The 22,167-nt window shown below is 35.3% G+C and overlaps 1 protein-coding gene across 3 annotated transcripts in view; it reads left to right on the top strand.

Annotated features, from left to right (window-relative positions):
• The first annotated feature begins 1,347 nt into the window (after nt 1-1,347).
• The window catches only part of OLFM3 (olfactomedin 3), a 195,575-nt gene continuing 174,755 nt past the window's right edge, over nt 1,348-22,167 (top strand). Inside the window, exon 1 of one of the 3 annotated variants that reach the window (XM_067727063.1) lies at nt 1,348-1,837. Coding sequence is in view for 1 of the 3 variants with exons in the window: in XM_067727062.1 (XP_067583163.1) it covers nt 1,769-1,837 (69 nt within the window). In the remaining 2 variants the exon portion in view is untranslated. Of the gene's footprint in view, nt 1,838-1,914; nt 2,030-22,167 lie in introns of those variants that run through there. The other 2 variants (XM_067727062.1, XM_067727064.1) reach the window with 2 other exon arrangements.

The following is a 22,167-nucleotide window of genomic DNA, read 5'->3' as shown; positions in this document are numbered from 1 at the left end:
TCAATAGAAAAGTTCTGTTTTCTGTTTCTGCTAGGAAATAATGGAAATTCAAACTGTGGTTACGATTGCTAGGGTTATCATTAAACTAAAAACCCTCAAATAATTCCCCTTTCTTTCTGCTATTCTGCAATCTCTTTTTTATGTGTGATCCACCTCTTCAAAAGAAATTTTCAAATTTATTTTTCTTCTTGTTATTGAGGTTTTATGGGAAAAAAGCCTCAAGTAATCATACACACATGCACTCATATTCATAATATCAGGATAAAAACAGATGCAATGTGATGCAAATCCTTGGGGATTATAAGTTTCAAAAGTATTTGAATCTTAATTGAGATTTCTTGAATTTAAAATATACATATTTATATATACATGAAGAGTGTTCAGTAAAAGACTGTAGAGATTTATACACAGAATGTGTCTGATATCTCAAACAATGTATCCTCTTTTTAATGTAGAAGAAATGCCCATATCTCTAGTTCATATACTCTAGTCCTTAGGAAATATAACTTCTAGAAAAATCAACAGAAGACAAAACTCAAGTTGCATTAGTGGTGTAATTGTATGAGAGGGTGGTTGACAACTCTTCTCCATCTTTTTATCTTATGGAAAACACTTACATTTTCCAGCTACAAAAACAAAAGCTTCTTGAGTATAGGTAAGTTATGAAGGGTGTATGAGAAAGTTAGTCATTTACTCTTTCTTTGCTCTTGTGAGGCAGCTACCTCTTTTCTTGAGCTCTAGAAAACAAGTATTTGGAAGCTTAGAAATAATGCTTTTCCCATCCCACTGTCCACCCATCACTGAATTCTACTTCAGGTTGACAGGGAAACTATATTTCTGGTTATGGCTGTGTGTGAGGAGGAGAGATTTTAGCTGTGTGGGGTCACTAGTGGAATATCCCATTTACAAGAAAAAAAAAAAAGAAAAGAAAGCCTCTTCATTTATTTATATGTAGTATTTATATGTAGTATTTTAGGTGACCAAAAGCCCTAGATAGATTAAAAAACACATGAATATTTAACAAAATAGATTATTTCAATAGGCTAGTTTAAATGACAGTGCATATATGTATATATAATAGCTATAGACTGTGTACCTTGAACAGAAAATACACATTGATAGTCTACATTGCAAACTTTCTTTAAAGCACTACATACAATATCAAGTCCTCTGTCAATGACAGCAGACGATTCCAGGCACTATTTGTTTCATAATCCTATATCTAGCTGACTTTACTTCTCTGAAGATCAAGATACCAGCAAATGCTGAACCGGAGCAGGAGAGGCAATCCTTGTTTGGATGACAAATTTCCCACAAAATATCTCCCCAAGCCCCAAGGAGCTGTAGTGATGTCATATCCGTTGTCCAGGTCTCCACACCTCTCTCAGCTGTTACTCCCTTTATCTTTTTCTTGGGTCAAAACTTTTGAGGTGGTCTGGCTATATAGCCGCGGGAGAGAAGGTAAATTGGGGCGCGCGGCTTGGAGGAGCTTCAGCACCTCGGTCAGCGACCACTGCAGCTCAATCCACTCCTAGAGCTCGCGGACTCCCAGCCCTGAGAATGCCTGCGGAATGATCGCCCCCCAGGGCGGCTGCCGCTACTGCCGCTGCTGCTACCGCTGCTGCTGCTACTGCTCCTGCCGCCGCCTCTGTCTCCACTCAGCTCTGACTGGCAGGCAGAAAGTGCAACTGACGAAGGAAAGGTCTCTGCAGTGAGAGTGGAGTGGCTACATAAAAGAGAGTAAACAGGGGCAAAAATCCAGATCAGAATGCAGGCGGCATCCAACCTACTCAATCTCCTGCTGCTGTCTTTGCTTGCTGGATTAGACCCTTCCAAGGTATGGGCAATATTTTAACTCTTGTTTGAAATAAATGTGCAATATGTAACAGACCGACCAAAAATGCATTTAATTATGAAAAAAAAAAAAAGCAGCATGAAAGACAGCTCTTCCAGCTATCTTGTGGTGTCTGGCGTATCCCCACTGCTTGGAAGATAACAAGGTGAACTACCCGAGGAATAGCTCCACAAGGTAGAGTCCCGGAGAGAGGGGGGAGGGACCAGGAGCGAATATAACGTGTATGGGCAGCGGGCAATGCGGCTCTTGAGAGAATTTAGCTTATTTGGTATCCAAGTGGTTAATGTCCTCTTCTGAAGTCCGACGGGTAATGCAAAGGACTTAGCAATTAAAATAATGCAATTTGTAATCATGTATTAGGAGATGGTGAACCGTTTCTTTGTTGAAAGCAGAGAAGCGTTTTCCAGCTGATCCTGGTCAATAATACTCCCAACGCAGACGTGCTGCGGTTTGTGTCCAAAACATTTGGGATGCTGCTTGTAACACACAGGGCAGAGCAGCAGAGCTCCACTCTCTGTCGTGGTTGAGAGGCATTAGTGAAAGGGGCTTGTGTTTGTTTCTCTCTTTTCATTAAGGAAATTACGGGGCACTGAGGAAGTTCTGATTACCAGTGTTAAGAAATAGGAAGTGAGAATCCTTTCAAACTAAGGAGGGCAATAGGAAGGATGAGTTGTCTCATATCTGTTGAACTCTGATAATTATCCAGTACTGGCAATTAAAGTGAATGCTAACCTCTTTTGATAAAAAATCAGAAAATATGGAGAAATATTTTCAGCAGTGTATGAGAAAAGTCTTGAGGATAAAGTGAGATAATTTGAGAGCTTCAGCATTCTAAGAAAATCATAACTATCTGGAATAAGATATAATGCATCTAGTAAAAAGTAAGGAAATACAATTTCAAAAATTAGTTTACTTCTTTAACTGTTCAAGAGCAATTTGACACAATAGGAGAAATGATGTCATGTTCTAAAACCATTTAAAGTTGTATTTTGGAATATTATAAAGTTATTTTAAAATAACTGTGTAGTGTAGAGAAATTGTTTCTTTTCATAATTGAACTAAGATATAACCAAGCATAGCCTAATACTGTGGTTGACTGAATATTTCTAGGCCTAATACAGTAGAGAGTGAAAATTTAGAATCATATCATCTATGCTTATAATTATTTCTGTGTACTTTTCATATTTAGAGAGACCTGATAAGAATAAGATCACTTCCTTTTAAAGCTATGGTTGTGATATTAAGACAAAATAATAATTTTGTCTTAATATCCTTAATGGGATATTTCATACACTAAGGTGTAGCTTTAAAGCATTTTACATCTAGGTACAAAGTGTTGATTCTGCTTTCATATTTTTTAATCTTTCTTTTTCATTTTTTTCTCTGGATCTATAGTAACATATTCCATTGCCACTCTCATTATATTATGTTTGTTACAACTTTGAACACATTCTACTATATATCTCATCTGAAATATTCTTGGTAAAACATTTTTAAAAAGCAAAGCTAATTACTGAGTTACTGCACAAAAAAAATCACTTGACTTAAAGTGAGTTTTATCATTCTTTAAAATGAATTCGGAAATGCAGAGCTTTACTAACAACTGCGTGTTTCATTTGATTTTTCTGATATCTTTAAATGCATAAATATCTTCACTTCTTGTACCCCATTCTTTCCCAAATTAAAAATATATCAACAAAGAAGAGCTTCTAATAAATATTGAGATAAATTCTCCAAATAAATGACCTATTTTTAGTCGTGACTTTTTCTAGTATTAATAAGTTTATTTCCATGTATTCAACAACAGAAAACTTTTCTTCAGACTTAATTTTGTCTGTTGGGTACAACTGAGCTGAGAAATCCAGGAAAGGAAAGGCATACATTAACTTTTCAAACTGTCCTTTTCAGTTTCTAGATATTGCAATACAGTATGCAAAGAACAGCAGATAGTGTTTGTTATATACTACATATGACAATATAGAGAATGTTAAAATGTTCATAGCAAGTGATTTTAATGTTGTAAAAAGGTCTTTGGACTAGTAGACAAATTTTGTTTAAAAAAGTGAATAAAACTACTTTTGTTATGTTTTATCAAACTATTGAGAATCACGAAACTATATCATTTCCCCTCCCCCAAATCACAAATGGCACCACTGAATTCTCAAAATGATTGTCAATTAGGTTATGAAATAGAAATTTTCTCAAATTTTATTTTTTTACTAACTACTTAAGGGTTTAGATAATAATTAACATCCATGATGCAAATTACGTTTGGCAAAATTGAAATTAAATTCCAATAATACAGTAGCACAAAATACCACAGTTTGTGGACAAATAAGTAATAAGTGATGAAATTTAAATATACAAAAATTCTAAACAGCTAATAAAAAAAATTTTATAATGTTAGGACTGATATATTTCAAAATCATACTTTTAAATGAATTCATTTAAGTATTATTCTATATTATTGCATTTTATATTTACACTACACATAAATCATGCATGGATACACACAAACTGGCAATATAGTAGAGCTATTAAAATTGAATAGACTTTTTTAGGTATAGGATTGTCACATATATCAAATATTGGAAATCTAAATTTTAGAGCATGCTTATTATATATTAATTTATCTGAAACAAAAAGGCTTCTAACAACAGTAACAATTCCATTTCATGGAAGATTATATAATATTTGTTTATGATCATTCTTGCTGAAACTTACAGATCATATATGACATTTTATAAAGTGCTTAGGTATCACTATCTTACAGCAAGATAAATCACTTGAAAGTCAAATTTATTGTTAAATTTTTTAAAAATGCCCAAACATTTATATTCACAGGATGAACTTACTTTCAGCATCCACTTACTTTCTTTTCTCTCATTTAATATACCAGAATATTGGTAAGATTAGTATTTTCTTTCAGTAAAGGAAGGCAATTCAAAAAAATCAATCAATTATTTGTATTTTTATATAGACAGATTATCAATTTTCCTCTCAAGAAAATCATGAGAATTATGTTTTCTTAATTAAAATCATATTAACAAATCTCCAGTTCCATTTACAAAAACTCATAGGTGTATCCCTTTGCCCTTTTTAAGAGATATTAATTTCATTTGTAATGGAGTATCTGAACTACAGGCAATATGCCAAATCATCATTCATCCAATAAGTAAATTAAGAAAAACCAAAAGCTTGTAAGAATTCAATTATTGCTCAGTTTTATAGAGAAAGGACTATTTCTGTGTAGGAAATTCCTGAGGGCGGCTGCTAGATGGCATCTCTGTGCTTTTAAACAGAAGGCACAGAGTTTAGTAATGACCTTGATAGTAGGAGAGTGAACCTCTTCTTCTTTTACAAGAAGATTTTTAGCAGACCATTATTTGAACATTATAACAAAACAGTAATCCCTTGAACCAGAACTGTGAATTTCTCTGCTCCGCAATGCTGAATTATAAAGAAAGGAGGTATAAATGTGACTGTGCAGATTTCAAATAGAACATTTACACTGGAGTAAGACACTTGGGGAACAGTTAAAAAGAGGTGACATGGGCATAGCCACACACTGCAGTGAGTGTTATACTTTTAAGCAGTCATACCTGTGTGATAAATATATTGCAAAATGCCCTAGCATGCTTAGATTGAGAAAGCATTCACTATCTCCTTACTTGGAAATATATTAAAGAACTTATCACCATGGTACTTGCTGACACTACAGACATAAAGTGAAACAATGATTCAGCAATAATCTTCAACACCAAAGTGTTTTTTCTATCTAAAACAACTCGGCCAGTTAGAACTCTTGCCTTAAATAAGACAGTTGCTTTAAGCCATATAAACACAATGGGAAGTAAGGGAATTTCAATAATTATATTGTTATATGCTTCATAACATAATATACCATGTATAACTGCCTTTGTGTTTTGGTATTGCTAAAAACAAAACGATGAAAGACCTAAATTGTCTAGAGGTGGCTTTAGTATATAAATCTAGTTAAAGTTTATTTTCTTATAACTTTAAAATGAAATTGATAAAAGCAAAAACAGCAAGAGAAATAAACTGAGATCAGTATGAATTTGCTTTAAATTCATCTTAAAAATCTATCTTCTCGGGCTTCCCTGGTGGTGCAGTGGCTGAGAGTCCGCCTGCCGATGCAGGGGACACAGGTTCGTGCCCCGGTCCAGGAAGATCCTACATGCCGTGGAGTGGCTAGGCCCATGAGCCATGGCCGCTGAGCCTGCGCGATCGATCAGAGCCTGTGCTCAGCAACGGGGGAGGCCACAACAGTGAGAGGCCCGCAAACCGCAAAAAAAAAAAAAAAAAATCTATCTTCTCCTGTATCTCCTGTATGCCAGAGACATACTCTGTACAACAGGATCAACTCAAATTAGAACAGAAAATATGGATCGATGGCATCTGGCAAGGATCTGTAATTACATACCAATAAACCCGGATATGGTAAAAAATGAAAAGCTCAACACAGCCCACCTATGTTTTGAAAGTGCAAATGACTTTGCTACTCTCGTTTTATTCCATCCTTCTTAACCCAATTAAATATTTAGTTTGGAATGTAAATATTCTTTCTGACTCTTTCTCTTGGCAACTTGAAAAGGTTAAAATGGTACTGTGCTCCTTTATTTTTTTAAAAAAATTCTTATTCCTTGTAATTTTGCAACAATTCTCTTTAGAAAATGACTATTGTGATGATCCATTCTCTGTTGGGAGGGAAAGCAGCACAAGAGTGAGAAACAAAAGGGTCAGGATTCAGACAAAGTCCCTCATTTTTCATCCCTAATTTGCCACTGATATGTATATATGTGTTTTTATTATATATATATAATAAATACTTGTATATGTTTATTATACATTATGTAACAAATACACACACACACACACACACACACATATATAACTTTGGGAAAGCTATGATCTCAGTTCTCTCACCTGTAAAATGAGGAACGTACATGCTCTTTTTTAAATTTTATATTGGAGTATAGTTGATTTACAATGTTGTGTTTCTGTTTTGTAAATAAGTTCATTTGTATCATTTTTTTAGATTCCACATATGTGATATCATATGATATTTGTCTTTGTCTGACTTACTTCACTCACTATGACAATCTCTAGGTCCAACCATGTTGCTACAAATGGCACTATTTCCTTTTTTTAATGGCTGAGTAATATTCCATTGTATTTGTGTACCACATCTTCTTATCCATTCCCCTCTCGATGGATATTTAGGTTGTTTCCATGTCTTGGCTATTGTAAATAGTGCTGCAATGAACACTGGGGTGCATGTATATTTTCAAATGACAGTTTTCTCTAGATATATGCCCAGGAGTGGGATTGCTGGATTATGTGGTAGTTCTGTTTTTAGTCTTTTAAGGAACCTCCACATTGTTCTCCATAGTAGCTGTACCAATTTACATTGCCGTCAACAGTGTAGGAGGGCTCCCTTTTCGCCACACCCTCTCCAGCATTTATTGTTTGTAGACTTTTTGATGATGGCTATTCTGACCTGTGTGAGGTGATACCTCATTGTAGTTTTGATTTGCATTTCTCTAATGCTTAGCAATGCTGAGCATCTTTTCATGTGCTTCTTGGCCATCTGTATGTATTCTTTGGAGAAATGTCTATTTAGATCTTCTGCCCATTTCTTTTGATTGGGTTCTTTATTTTTTGATATTGAGCTGCATGAGCTGTTTGAATATTTTGGAGCTTAATCCCTTGTTGGTCGCTTCGTTTGCAAGTATTTTCTCCCATTATGTTGTCTTTTTGTTTTGTTTATGGTTTCCTTTGCTATGCAAAAGCTCTTACGTTTAATTAGACCCATTTATTTTTGTTTTTATTTTCATTATCCTAGGAGGTGGATCCATAAAGATATCACTGCAGTTTATGTCAAAGAATGTTCTGCCTATGTTTTCCTCTAAGAGTTTTATAGTATCCAGTCTTACATTTAGGTCTCAATCCATTTTGAGTTTATTTTTGTGTATGGTGTTAGAGAATGTTCTAATTTCATTCTTTTCCATGTAGCTGTCCAGTTTTCCCAGCACCACTTATTGAAGAGACTGTCTTTTCTCCATTGTATATCCTGCCTCCTTTGTTGTAGATTAACTGATCATAGGTGCGTGAGTTTATTTCTGGCTTTCTATCTTGTTCCATTAATCTGTAAGTCCATCTTTGTGCCAGTACCATACTTTTTTGATTACTGTAGCTTTATAGTATAGTCTGAAGTCAGGGAGCCTGCTTCCTCCAGCTCCATTTGTCTTTCTCAAGACTGCTTTGGCTATTTGATGTCTTCTGTGTTTCCACAGAAATGTGATATTATACACAGAAAATACTAAAGATGCTACCAGAAAACTATCAGAGCTCATCAATGAATTCAGTAAAGTTGCAGGATACAAAGTTAATGCACAGAACTCTCTTGCATTTCTATATACTAACAATGAAAGATCAGAAGGAGAAATTAAGGAAACAATCCCATTTACCATCACATCAAAAAGAATAAAATACCTAGGAATAAACCTACCTAAGGAGGCAAAAGACTTGTACTCTGAAAACTATGAGATGCTGATGAAAGAAATTGAAGATGACACAAATGGAAAGATATACCATGTTCTTAGATTGGAAGAATCAATACTGTCAAAATGACTATACTAACCAAGGCAATCTACAGATTCAATGCAATTAATATCAAATTATCAATGGCATTTTTTGCAGAACCAGAACAAAAAATCTTCATGTTCTTAAAACTTCTTTGTTAAACTCTAGGATGACTCTATGCTATGGTCAGTATGTGTGTGCCCCCTCCCCTTCCCACAAGTCATATGTTGAAACGTAATCTCAATGTGATGATATTAATATATGGTGCCTTTGGGACATGACTGAGTCATGAGAATGGAGCCCTCATGAATGAGATTAGTGCTCTTATATAAGAGGCCCCAGAGAGATAGCTCACTCTTTCCACCATGTGAGAATATAAAGAGAAGTCTACAACCTGGAAGAAGGAGCTCACCTGACCATGCTGGTACCTTGACCTTGAACTTCCAGCCTTCAGAATTGTGAGAAGTAAGTATCTGTTTATAAGCTGCCCAGTCTGGGGTATTTTGTTATAGTAGTCCAAACAGACTAAGATATTCTGTTTAATACTATTTGATCATTCATTAAAAATTAACAGATCCTTTTGTAGAGTACAGCTTATAAGATCATAAATTTGTGAGACCTGAGGGCTTCACTCTCATGACATAATCACCTCCCAAAGGCCCCACCTCCTTATACCATCACCTTGGGCATTAGGATATCAACATATGAATCTGGGGGGAGACAAACATTCAGACCATAGCAGTAATGGAGAAATGACCATTTCTATGAACACAATTTCTTTGCTCTTTTCTCTTGGACTGCTTTTTCAGTCCCTCTGTTTATACCGGTTTCCCTGCTTTTCTCAATAGAAACTTCTATAAAATCCTTGAAAAGACCTGACCCTTAATTAGACACAACAGCATTTCTCCTGACGCTGCTCATCCAAATGCAAGTCCACCTTAGTAACTCAAGAATTGATTCTCTCATACAAAGGGCAAAAATAGATGAGAGCAATTGTATAATATCTAGGATAGACCCTACCCATGAACACCTCATATTTAAGAAGAAATACACTATTTCAAAAATACCTGCACACCATACCTTAGTGAAGTTTAATTTTGACTCACGTGTTACTTACTCAAGAGGTTGCAAACCATTTTGGGGGAAGAGGGGTCCAAGACACAAAAACAAAATTAGACCAACTCTATCAATAGTGCCAGTAATTTAAATGGTGCTAATAAAAATACTCAAAAATATTGTCAAAACAATAGATTTTTCTAAAAACACATCTTTGGTGCTTTAAAAACAAGGTGTCGTAAAGCATAATCACAAAGTTATGCCTTCTGTTATTCTCATACCAAGCCTTCAGCAGAATAAAAATAAATTCAGAGAAAAGGATCACAGATGCTGCTATGTTCATGCTTTTGCCTCTCCCTGGAAAGCTCTATCCTTCTTCTCCATATGTCAAAAATTTACCTATATTTTAAGATGCAACTCAAATATCATTTCTTCCATAAATCCTTTCCTGACACGCTCTGCACCCCAGGAGAAGATAATCCTGATCAACTAAGAACTCCTATAAGAAAAGAATGATGTTTTATTTATCTTTACATCTACAGCCACTGGCACTGTGTGTGACACAGAATAGGTGTTCAATGAACACAGACTGAATTGTATTTCTTCCCCTCCAAGATTTATAAAACACTCTATTTCCAATCACTCTTACTATACTTACCACTTTCTTTTTCAAAAAAAACTGGGTATTTATTATATTGTGTCTCCCCTACTAAATTATAATGTACCTGAGGGCAGGCTCTGTGTCTTGATCATGATCTTATCATTTCCTATCTATCAGCTAGCACAGTGCCTATTCAGATATAATATTTATCAACATTTGTTGAATGAACAAATGAACAGATGAAGAAAAAACGTTAAAATCCTAGGCTAAATAACTTATGGATATAATCTGTGTTTTTGGCCCATGCTCTCATCAGATAATATATTAGGGGTAGGGAAGTAAGACAAATTTTAAGAACCTTGTTTTTAAGGGTTTGGAATTCATACCAGGTTATTTATCTTCAAGAATGCTGCAAGATGATGTCTTTTAAATTTTTTGATTAACTTCCTGTCTTACCTCACCATCCTTAGTGCTATTTTTGACTTTTGGTAACTCCCTGGGATGCTACAAATTCAATACTCTTGTGAATTACTTGCTGTGTTTCATGATGCTTGTTGGCAAAGTTAGCATATCCTCTTATTCCTTGGTGTATCTATGTGTCCATTTTATTTGCATAAATTTATGAGTCTAAACATTTTATTAATGTGTGCTTATTGTTTTGACTATCTTTATTTTATGTAATGTCTTACCTTATTGGATAAATTAGTATATTACCTATATTTTTCCACCTCTTTTAGGGACTGAATTATTTTTTTAAGGATCTAAAATATTCCATTGAAATTATTATCTTACTATATATTCTTATAATACCACAATAGGAAGATAAGTAGTATTGGCTCCATATTTGTACTGCATTACTATATGAGCACAACACTCCCAAAGAGAATAAGGTTAAATGATTAAAAGCAAATAGAAGTAGAGTTAGATTTATCTGAATTAAATATAATCAGAAATTCAAATTTTTATAATTAACTTTGTAGGTTAAAATGCTCTGAAAAGAAATATCAGTAATAAAATTGTTTCAACAGCACAAATAAACAGCTATCTAGATAACTCCATAGGAAGGACATAAATTGAATAGAAGATCCTTTTCATTTTTCCAACTAAACTGAATGTGATTAAGAAGCATTATCCCCTGATGATTTAAATAGCATTACTAGAGAGACCAGTTCCAAAAGGCAGGATTTCTGCAAATAGAGATCAGTACTGGATATGTTGATTCACTGGCACCAAAATGTCACTGATGAAATGTTGCCTTACAAAAGACACCGTTGCTTCTGGGAATGATCTATGTCTATGGCTGCTTATGGAATTGTTTATCTGGTGAGTATTTTCACACCTACATGCATTTTGGGGCACGATGACTACATCTTAGTGCATATTATTGTAGTACTAAACAAACTGAAATATTATCCAGCTCAAGACACACTAAAGACTTTTTACTATACTTGTTATTATTTATATTTTGCTACAGATGTATTCTTCTTTACAATAAGCTGAGTGCTAGACCAAGTCAGGGAATAAAATGACTCTAGTTTGACTGCCATATACCTTAAAAGATTCCAGGGATAAGTAGGAGGAAATGTACAGAGTGCTATGAAGCTCATGCCAAAGAGGTAGTTAGTTATTGTAACATATAGTGACTCAAAGCAGGGCATATGATACTTGAGAGTAAGGAATCAAGTGGGTTGAAGGAGTCAATATTTACTAGTAGTGCCCCCATTGGTGCCAAAGCATGATGACTTCCCTGTCAGAAAAAGCAAGAAAAGACTCCAAATCTAAATATTTGTCCTAAAATAAAAATGGATATTAAGAAGGGATGAAATTATAAATGAGCTTACATGCAGCAGGAAGGTGAACACATTCAAATATAGTTAAAAGAAAAAGAAAAATTGAGGGGAGGTAAGCATTTATTTACACATCAAGGATGCAGCTTTTAAAGATGATATATACAACACATCTGCCAATGCTTATTTAACCATTTCAAGTGACGTTTATTGCCCCCTGTAAACACCACACACTCAAACACACACACACACACACACACACACACACACACACACACACACATACACACTCTCCTACACAATGACTGCATTCATTAATCTGAGACCTGGATGCCCTTCTATTACTAACTGTTTAAAATAGGGTCTCTGGGGCTTCCCTGGTGGCACAGTGGTTGAGAGTCCACCTGCCGATGCAGGGGACACGGGTTCGTGCCCTGGTCCGGGAAGATCCCACATGCCGCGGAGCAGCTGGGCCAGTGAGCCATGGCCGCTGAGCCTGTGCGTCCGGAGCCTGTGCTCCACAACGGGAGAGGCCACAACAGTGAGAGGCCCATGTACCGCAAAAAAAAAAAAAGGGTCTCTAATTTAGTTCAACTGATCTTTAATATCTCTTGGTAAGAAGAAACAGAAGGAAGAAAAAGGCATGAAAGCATTCTTAAATTCCTTTTCCTTTTTTATTTGCATCTAAACACTGCAGATAGAAATAAAATAGAAACATACTTCATTTTGTCTATCTGTACATGGTCATTGCTTTTGGAAAAGATACCTCTCAAGGAACTCAACCTAATTAACATTAATTTAACATGTAAAATTAAGATAAAGGAAGAGAGAAACCATATCAAATTCTGAACAAATTATATAATAATTAGGAAATTAGAAAGTTCACAGTGGAGTGAACAGACTACTAAATTAGGAGTTAGAAAATCTGAGGCCTAATATCAACTCTGCAACTATCTAGTTGTATGGCTTTGGGCAACTCACTAAACTTTTTTGGTTTCCATTTCCTCATGTAAAAATTAAGGATGCTGAACAAAGTGCTCTTTTATATTGGTAGGTCATCCTAAAATGGGGCACATTCATCTCTTCTAAATGTAGTTCATCACCCTTTCATCCTCCTTCCTTCTGCTCACAGACTATCAGGTTGTTAAAATTAATGATACAATCTAGGCTTCTTCTACTTTACTGCTGAAAATTAAAGTTATGTCATTGAGCAGACTATAACAATTCAGTTGTACACACATAGTGACACAAAAAAATAAATGTCAAAACGTATAAGGTCATTCCATATCCCAAGCATTACAGCATATTTTACATTTATTTTGTATCATTCCATTAGCTTTAGAAGATTTAATGAAAAACAGATGAGTGAACGACATTGTGTATCTACTGTCTTTATCTGACAATAGTTAAAGAGACTCTTAGAGTTACAGGAAATATAAAGGCCATCTATTTTAATTCTGCATAAGGCAAAAATCTCTATAACATACCTGATGGATGGTTAGCTAGCTTATGGCTATGTGTTTCTAATATTGGGGAGTGAGACAGTATTCAAGTAATTAGACTACTTTTAATCAAAAATAATTATTAGAAAGTTTTTTTATTGAGTTATGACTTCCAATGATATTTTCTAATACTGAGTTACAACTCTTTATGTGGCTAAATATAGAAAGAAAAAAAAGTATATGGACTGTAGTAGACAGAATAATGTCCTCCCAAAGATGTTCATATCCTAATCCACAGAACTTGTGAATATGTTACCTTATATGGCCAAAGGGAACTTGTAGATTTGACTAAATTAAGAAACTTGAAATGGGAAGATTATCCTGCATTTTCTGATGGGATCATGTAGTCAAAAAGGCCCTTTTTTGTACAGCAAATGAAACCATAAACAAAACGAAAAAACAACCTATAGAATGGGAGAAAATATTTGCAAATGAAGGCGACCAAGGGATTATCTCCAAAATTTACAAATAGCTCATGCAGCTCAATATCAAAAAACAAACAACCCAATCAAAAAATGGGCAGAAGACCTAAATAGAGATTTCTCCAAAGAAGACATACAGATGGCCAAGAGGCATTTGAAAAGATGCTCAACATTGCTAAGTATTAGAGAAATGCAAGTCAAAACAATGAGATAGACCTTACACCAATCAGAATGGTGACCATCAAAAAGTCTACAAACATTAAACGCTGAAGAAGGTGTGGAGAAAAGGGAACCGTCCTACACTGTTGGTGGAAATGTAAATTGGTACAGCCACTACAGTGAACAGTATGGAGGTTCCCTAAAAAACTACAAATAGAGCCACCATATGATCCAGCAATCCCATTCTTGAGCATATATCCGGAGAAAACATGGTTCGAAAGGATACATGGATCCCTGCCCAGTCCGGGAAGATCCCACATGCCGCGGAGTGGCTGGGCCCGTGAGCCATGGCCGCTGAGCCTGTGCGTCCGGAGCCTGTGCTCCACAACGGGAGAGGCCACAACAGTGAGAGGCCCGCGTACCGCAAAAAAAAAAAAAAAAACATACAATTTTTTTTTCCTTTTTACAAAAAAAGGTCCTTATAAGAGCAAGGACTGATGCTCAGAGTCAGAAAAAGAGGAGAAGATGACAGAAGCAGAGATGAGAGAGAAGCACTTTAAAGATGCAGGAAGGGGCCAAAAGCCAAGGAATGCAAGCCACCTCTAGAAACTGAAAGGCCAAGAAAATGGATTTTTCTGTAGTTTCCATAAAGGAATACAGCCTTGCTGACATTTTGATTTTAACCTCATAAGATTTATTTCAGACTTCTGCCCTCCAGAACCATAGGATACTAAATTTGTGTGTTTAAAATCACTAAGTTTATGGTAATTTGTTGTAGCAGCAACAGGAAACTAATACATTAGTCTAGATGATAATAATTAATATGTAAATACAAAACGTAAGTCAGCCAAATAATGCTACAGTCTGTACTGGTGAATATTAAGATTAGAAAGACCATAGATATGAAATTACAGTGAGGTCTAAAAATTATAAAGGTAGTATAGAAATTAAAAATCGCTTACTAAAGAAGACTTACTAGATTACACATAACACTAACTGAATTACATGATAGGTTACTGTGTCCCCTAGTTGATATTTGTAAGACACAAAGTGATGTTTGTTGTTGTTGTTAGGTAAAATCTGCCTATAGAATCTTACCCTCAACCTAAGAAGTAAGTGGATTTCATTTCATGTCTTTGCCAGCATAGGACTTTTTAAAAGCATTTGATTCCAGATTCTTTGTCCTGGATTTATAATCTACTGTGAAAATACAAACTCTCTACCAATGATTCAGTAAAATGATGATGACAGCTCCTTCTTTTTCATCAGTCAAATCTGATTTACTAAAGACATTGGCACGTCTTCAGTGCTGATTTTGAAAGCAATTTTATTTAGAGAACCAATGCATGTTACACAAATAAAGGCACAGTCAAATATGACGATTGCTTAGTAACATTCCACATACTATAAGCAGGATCCACCCTTTTTACATGCAGTCAAGAAAAACGTTGTTGAATTTGCTAATTTAATTTTAAATAATTGAGATTTGTTTTTACCTTTAAGAAAATTTGTAATATGAGAAAATAATTAGTCCAGAAATGAATGATTATCAATGATCTTAAATATCACACATGATAAAGTAGTTCACTGGCATTCATATTATATTAATTTTTTCAACAAATACTCATACCTGGCACTGTTCTAGGAGTTGGAGATAAAAGCACTTTTAAAAAGGCACAGTTACTATTCTCAAAAAGATCTTAATATTTTCTACTGGAGAACTCATATAGGTATACCAATAATTGTAGTACTATAATATGTCTTATAACAGTGACTTGTATGGGATGCAAGTAGGGCATAAAGAATGGACACCTTCAGTAGACTGGGACATAAAAGAAAATTTCCTGAGGGAGGTGATGCTTAAAGGAAGATCAGCTGGGTAATGAAAGGAAAAAGATGGTTATTCCATTAAAAGGCAAGAGCCTGTATGAAGTCACAGAGATGTAAAAGAGCATGTGAACACTAAAGAACGTTTTTATGTGACTTAGCTCTTTTGCTGCTAATCATATGGGAAGTAAGAGAAGCTGATGCAGATGAAAAACAAAGAGAACTAGTGGTAGCATTAAATTCTTAGAAAAATGACTACCTAAAGGGTCTAAGACTTAACCTGACCAGATTTTTAAATATTTCTGAAGTTGAATTACCTTAACCCAAAACAAATAAACAAAACAAAATGTAGTTATATTAGAGTCCTCCAGAGAAACAAAACCAACAGGATGTATGTGTGTGTATAAACATATATATATATATATATATATATATAAAATGTATGTGTACATAATACAGCACACATCATATGTAAAAATATTTATTATAAGGAATTGACTTATGTGACTATGGAGGCTGATAATTCCCAAGATCGGTAGTCAAGAAGTTGGAGAACCAGGGGAGCTAATGGTGTAGTTCCAGTCAAAAAGACTATAAACTCAAGACATAGAAGGAGCCAATGTTTTTAGTATGAGTCCAAAGGCAGGAAAAAAATTTGATGTCCCAGCTCAAAGGCAGTTAGGCAGAAGGAATTTTCTCTTACTCAGCCATTTTGTTCTATTTAAGACTTCAACTGATTGGACAAGGCCCACCTACATCAGGGAGAGCAATCTGCTTTACTCAGTCTACCAATTCAATTGTTAGTGCCATCCAGAAACACCTTCACAGGCACACCCAAAGTAACGTTTGACGAAATATAGGTGCACCCCATGGCCTAGTCAAGTTGATACTTAAAATTAGTCATCACAGTAATAAAATTTAAAACAATCTATATAGCTATATATCTAAATGTCTCTGTATTATATCTATCTAATCTCATCTCTATCTACCAAGCTAGTTTTTAACCATCTACCTATCTTAATTATCAAAACAGAAATTACTGAGAATCCCAACACATACATTACCCCAAGATCTCTACAATTTTATTTTGATTATCTGTCCCTGCCTTGTCCATATCATGCTGATTGGTCTCCCATGAAAGTCGTGACTGAAGACTCTTTGAATCATGGATTGCATCACCACCACCATGCATGAAAATTATTATTACTCAATTATTAAAATTATTGTGAATCGTTTGGTCACAAGTCTGTTGTCAGGATAGTTTCCCCTAAATAAATGGTGTATTATATTTTCATCTGGTTACTACATGATTTTGGCTTAGTTAAACCGGTCTGCGATTTAGCATCACCTTAAATTTTTACTCAAGTTGCACACTGATTTCAAATTCTATTGACCAAGGACTTCCCTGGTAGCACAGTGGTTAAGAATCCGCCTGCCAATGCAGGGGACATGGGTTCGAGCCCTGGTCCGGGAAGATCCCACATGCCACGGAACAACTAAGCCTGTGCGCCACAACTACTGAGGCTGCACTCTAGAGCCTGTGAACCACAACTACTGAGCCCGAGTTCCACAATTTCCGAAGCCCGTGCACCTAGAGCCCATGCTCCACAATAAGAGAAGCCACCGTAAGGAGAGGCACACACACCACAACGAAGTGTAGCCCCCGCTCGCCACAACTAGAGAAAGCCAGTGTGCAGTAATGAAGACCCAACACAGCTAAAAATAAATAAATAGATTAAAAAAATAAAAAACCTCTTCATTAAAAACAAAAATTCTATTGACCAGTTGTTTTTTCATGATTCAAAGCTTATTCATCCTGGACTAAGAGGAATTTCTTTCTTCTGTCTTTCTTGTTTTTCCTTTTCCCTCCTTTTCCCCCTCCTTTCTTTCTTCCTTCCTTTTTCACTTAATTTCTTTCTTCTTTTCTTCTATTCATTCCAAAAATACAATAAAACCCCATCATAATGTTAAAATTGAGGCCCCAAAGTTCAAAACATGTAAAATGGGTTGCCATGTTGCAACAAAGGCAACAAAATGACTAAGGTAAGCCTGCTATAGAAGTTTGGAGCCAATCACTGATTTCATGACGTGCATCACTAGGGACTCGTGAAAGATTTTCAATGTAGTTTTAGAATGTCTGCCATGTACCTAGAACTATCTGGAATCTAAAGACATAGCAGTGACCAACAAGACAAAATCTCTGCCCTCATAACACTACAGACTAATAAAAAATAATAAACAAGCAAATATATGTCAAAAAGTAGTACATTATGTGGAAGAAAAACAAAACAAAGAAGAGTGAGAGGCAGCGGCATGTTCTAGGGTAGTGACAAATAGAACAGGTTCCACTGTAAATGTGATACTTGAGCAAAAACATGAAGAAGGTGAGGGAGTGAACTACAAGATATCTGGGAGAAGAGAATTCCAAGCAGAGGAAATTTTAAGTACATATTTAGAAAAGCAAGAGCATACATGGCAATTTTGGGAAAGGGCAAGGAGACTAGGAACACGGAAATTGAGCAAGGAGAAGACCAACAGAAAATGAGGCCTGATCATGTGGATCCCTGTAAGTGGTTTGTTGGATTCTGAGTGGGATGGGAAGATTTTAGTGGGTTTTGAGCATAGATGGGCATGAAATACATTTGTCTTAATAAGACCACTTTGGCTGCTGTGTGAAGAATTTACTTCTAGTGTTAAGGGAAAAAGTAGAGAGACCAGGTGGTATAAAAAACTAAGTTAATGTTGATGGTGGCTAACAGAATGTGTGAATGCACTGGAAATTGGTTATGAAAGGTTGTTGACTTAAGCCACTGGAAAGAAATATGTCTCCTGAGATGCAAAAAAAAAAATACTGGGAGAGGAGATCAGGAGTTTGATTTTGGACATGATAAGTTTGAAATGTCTATTAGACATCCAAGTAGAGTTGCTGAGTAGGCAGTTGGTATTTGGAGTCCAGTAGAGAGGTCTGGACTGAATATATCATTTGGGGAATCATCAATATCTAGACAGTATTTGAGCCGATGAAACTGGAGGGGATCACCAAGAGAAGTAGCCAGACCACTAAGCCTCAAATATTTAGAGCTAAATAAAAGAGGGACAACCAGTAATATAGACTGAGAAGTAGTTCATGAGACAGGAAGAAAACTAGAAGAAGATGTTGTCTTGAAAACAATGTGAAGCAAATGTCTCAAGGAGAAAGATTTATTAAATTACTAAATTATCATATGCTTCATATGGACTAAGTAATATGAAAATTGAAAATTATTCAGTCTTTAGAAATGGAAATCATTGATGACATTGATAAGTGGTTTCAGTAGACAGATGGTGGCAAAATCCTCATCCTAATGGACTCAATAAAGTATGGAAGAAGAGCAACTTGAGACGACAGATATAAACAAGACTTCCTAGGAGTTTTGCTATGAAGAGAAGAGAAATTGGGTATACCTAGAGGAGGATATGGCATCAGACATGTTTGGTTTTGCTGATATCTAAAATTAGATATAGCACCATGTTATAATGCTGATTGGAATAATCTATGAGAGGTTAGTTTTAAATAGGAACACAGAGAATTCTACGGAAACAAGTAGAAAGACAAAGTATACGTGTACAAATGCTGTTGGTAGTTTAGATAAGGAAGTGCAAGCACATGGAAGCGCTCTTGTAATCGCTTTTATCTTCTCAGTGAAGTAGAAAGCATGGGGAGCAGCTGAAAGTGAGAATGAGTTATTGGTAGTCAAAAAGAATGTCCTGAAAATTAGGAGCAATGAGGACTTTTCCACTGCCACACTTAGTGATAGAGGAGTGTGGCAAAGGGCTTGAGATTACTTTAGAAGCAGCTGCATATTCAGAGGAAAACCTGAGATTTCAATAAAAGTGAAAAGGAGAAAGAAATTTTCAGGGAAGTGAGTAGACATGAGGGAATGTCACTGTTGACTGATTGTGAGTTTCTCACATGCTGCTGTCTGCAGTAAATCAATAATGACTCTTTCATGTACATTGAAAGACAAGTCTGAGTTTTCCCCAGGAAATAGTTATTTTTTCACTGACTTTATGAAAAGGTTTAGCAAGTGCAAATATCTCCAGATGTGGAGAATGTGCAAAGCCATAAACTAGTTGGAGGGCATTCAACAAAGATTATAGTAGAAAGTAGAAAGATGTATCACTCCCTTCCCCCTCACCCTGGGCCAGATTTATCTTAGACGTCACATCATACTCGAGGGAAGACTCATCCACTGAGCCTTAGAAGTTGATATGGTATAACCAGGAAAGAATGGCAAAGCTAAGAGCAAACAGGGTTACATATTTTAACTGTAATGGGTCAAAACTCTATCCTGAAAATTACCTTGGAATATTTTTAAAGCACTACAAGAAAGTTGTCTCACTGACTTATATGGGGGCTCTCAGTTCTAAACAGCAGTTTTCCAGTGTCCAAGAGGACATGCTATTTCAGCCTCAAACACACAGGAAATCTGGGTTCACTTTTGTTTCTTCCATAAATCCTGAAACCAAAATAAAGTCTTATTTCAGTGTACTACATTAATGGAAAGAAATGTGTAGTTCGCTATATCTAGCAATTTACTTCTGCTCTAGCATATGCTTACAAAGACGTGGCTCACATATGGCTCTTAATCAATTATATGATGTCTTTCTAATTATCCAACAAACAAAAAAGAAGAAAAATGTTAAGTTTAGTTTTATGTGACTAAAGCAAAACAAAAACAAAAAACAAAACCCTCTGTGACATTCTCCTCATTTCCCTTGCTATTGGATGACATTACAATAGAGTAAAAAGAAGGTGTAAGGTAATGTAACGATGTTGAACTAAGAAATGGGAAATGGAAAATGAAAGCACGTGCCTGTGTATGTGTGCATGTGTATCTGTGTATGAAAAAGGAAAAGTTTCATCTGGTAACTACTAGAGTAAAACCTCAACAACTGAAACTAATTACACCAACTATGGAAGTAAGTGAACAGCATGAATTACAAAATATTTATAAATGCAGCTTATTTCCAAATCACATAATAATCTAAGTTAGTCCTACAAATTTTACTTGAATCTTGCCTAAGAGAGATCTTTAGAAGCTATTACAAAAATAGATGAAATGACTTTCAAATTATCCTATCAATTGAATAAACAGGAGTGATTTAAATTTCCCAGCAAAATTCCGTTTACATTTGAAAAAAGCTTGTTTCCTTCCTTCCTTACTCCTCTTCTTCCTTTTATCCTCTTTAAAATGATAAAATGTCACCTTTAACCTGTCACAATTACTACATGGTCCAAATGACAGGGAATTGCAAAAAATAATGTTTATTGATTGAAATTTTAATAAATTACTTGTCTGGCTTGAAGCATGTTACTCCTCTCTAGATCATACATTTCTCAGTAATACAGTGGGGAAAATAATACCGCCCTCATGGGACTAAATGAAGGTTAAATAAGATAATCTTTTGAAGCACCAAGTCCAAGGCCTGGCATTTAGTAAGTGCTGAATAAACAGCTGCTTATTTTTCAGTAAATCAGTGTTCAAAAAATATTGCTTGTGCTATATGTCCTACTTCTTAATTAAATGTGCTAAGTTTGTTACCTGACATTACTCATCTAGTTTCTCTTATCCAATTTTACATTATTCTCAGTATACCTTAGGAAAACAGAAAATACATATTCCTTCCAGATACTCTCTTCCTGCCTCTGCCCTCATCCTCATAAAGCTTACATTATCTTTTGAAACAGTGGTGTGGAAGCGTTTATATTTAGGGGACCAAAAGAGAAAAGAGAAAGTAACATTCTTCAAAACAGAAAAGGCTATGTCTTTAGGAATAAATCAAGAGCACAGTTATTTTAAAAAATAACAACCAGTGATTTGCCATAAGGGTTGACAAAAGAGGGGTGGAAGGAGGCGATTTTATATGTTCTATCTTTACTCACTTACAGATCGTCTCTGATCTCTTGAACACTGCTTGTTGGTATTAAAAATCTTTTGCATAAAGTAGGATAGAATTGGATTAACAAATGGCCCCTAAAGTCCCTTCCAATTCTGAGATGTATTTCAATTCAACAAATATTTGCTAAGCACATGTTCATTTCAGGTCCCCTAGATGCTGTGATTTTAGTTTGTTCCAATCTTCTATGCACTTTTTGTACTCATGGATTTATCCAGAATCATAGTAAGTGCTCAAGGAAAAGAAAAATACAAACGGATCTAAATTTCAGTTGACTGTGGTTCAGCTCTTTAGCAAAATCAAATATATCAAAGAACTCAAAGATTAATTAGATGCCAAATAAAGTATCAGTTATTTAACCAAAAAAAATAAAATAAAGACACCAGAATAGAACAAAATTGGTTAGGTTACT

Source organism: Pseudorca crassidens, chromosome 2 (genome assembly GCF_039906515.1).
Source record: "Pseudorca crassidens isolate mPseCra1 chromosome 2, mPseCra1.hap1, whole genome shotgun sequence".
NCBI lineage: Eukaryota > Metazoa > Chordata > Mammalia > Artiodactyla > Delphinidae > Pseudorca > Pseudorca crassidens.
This window is presented reverse-complemented; position numbering and strand designations above follow the sequence as displayed.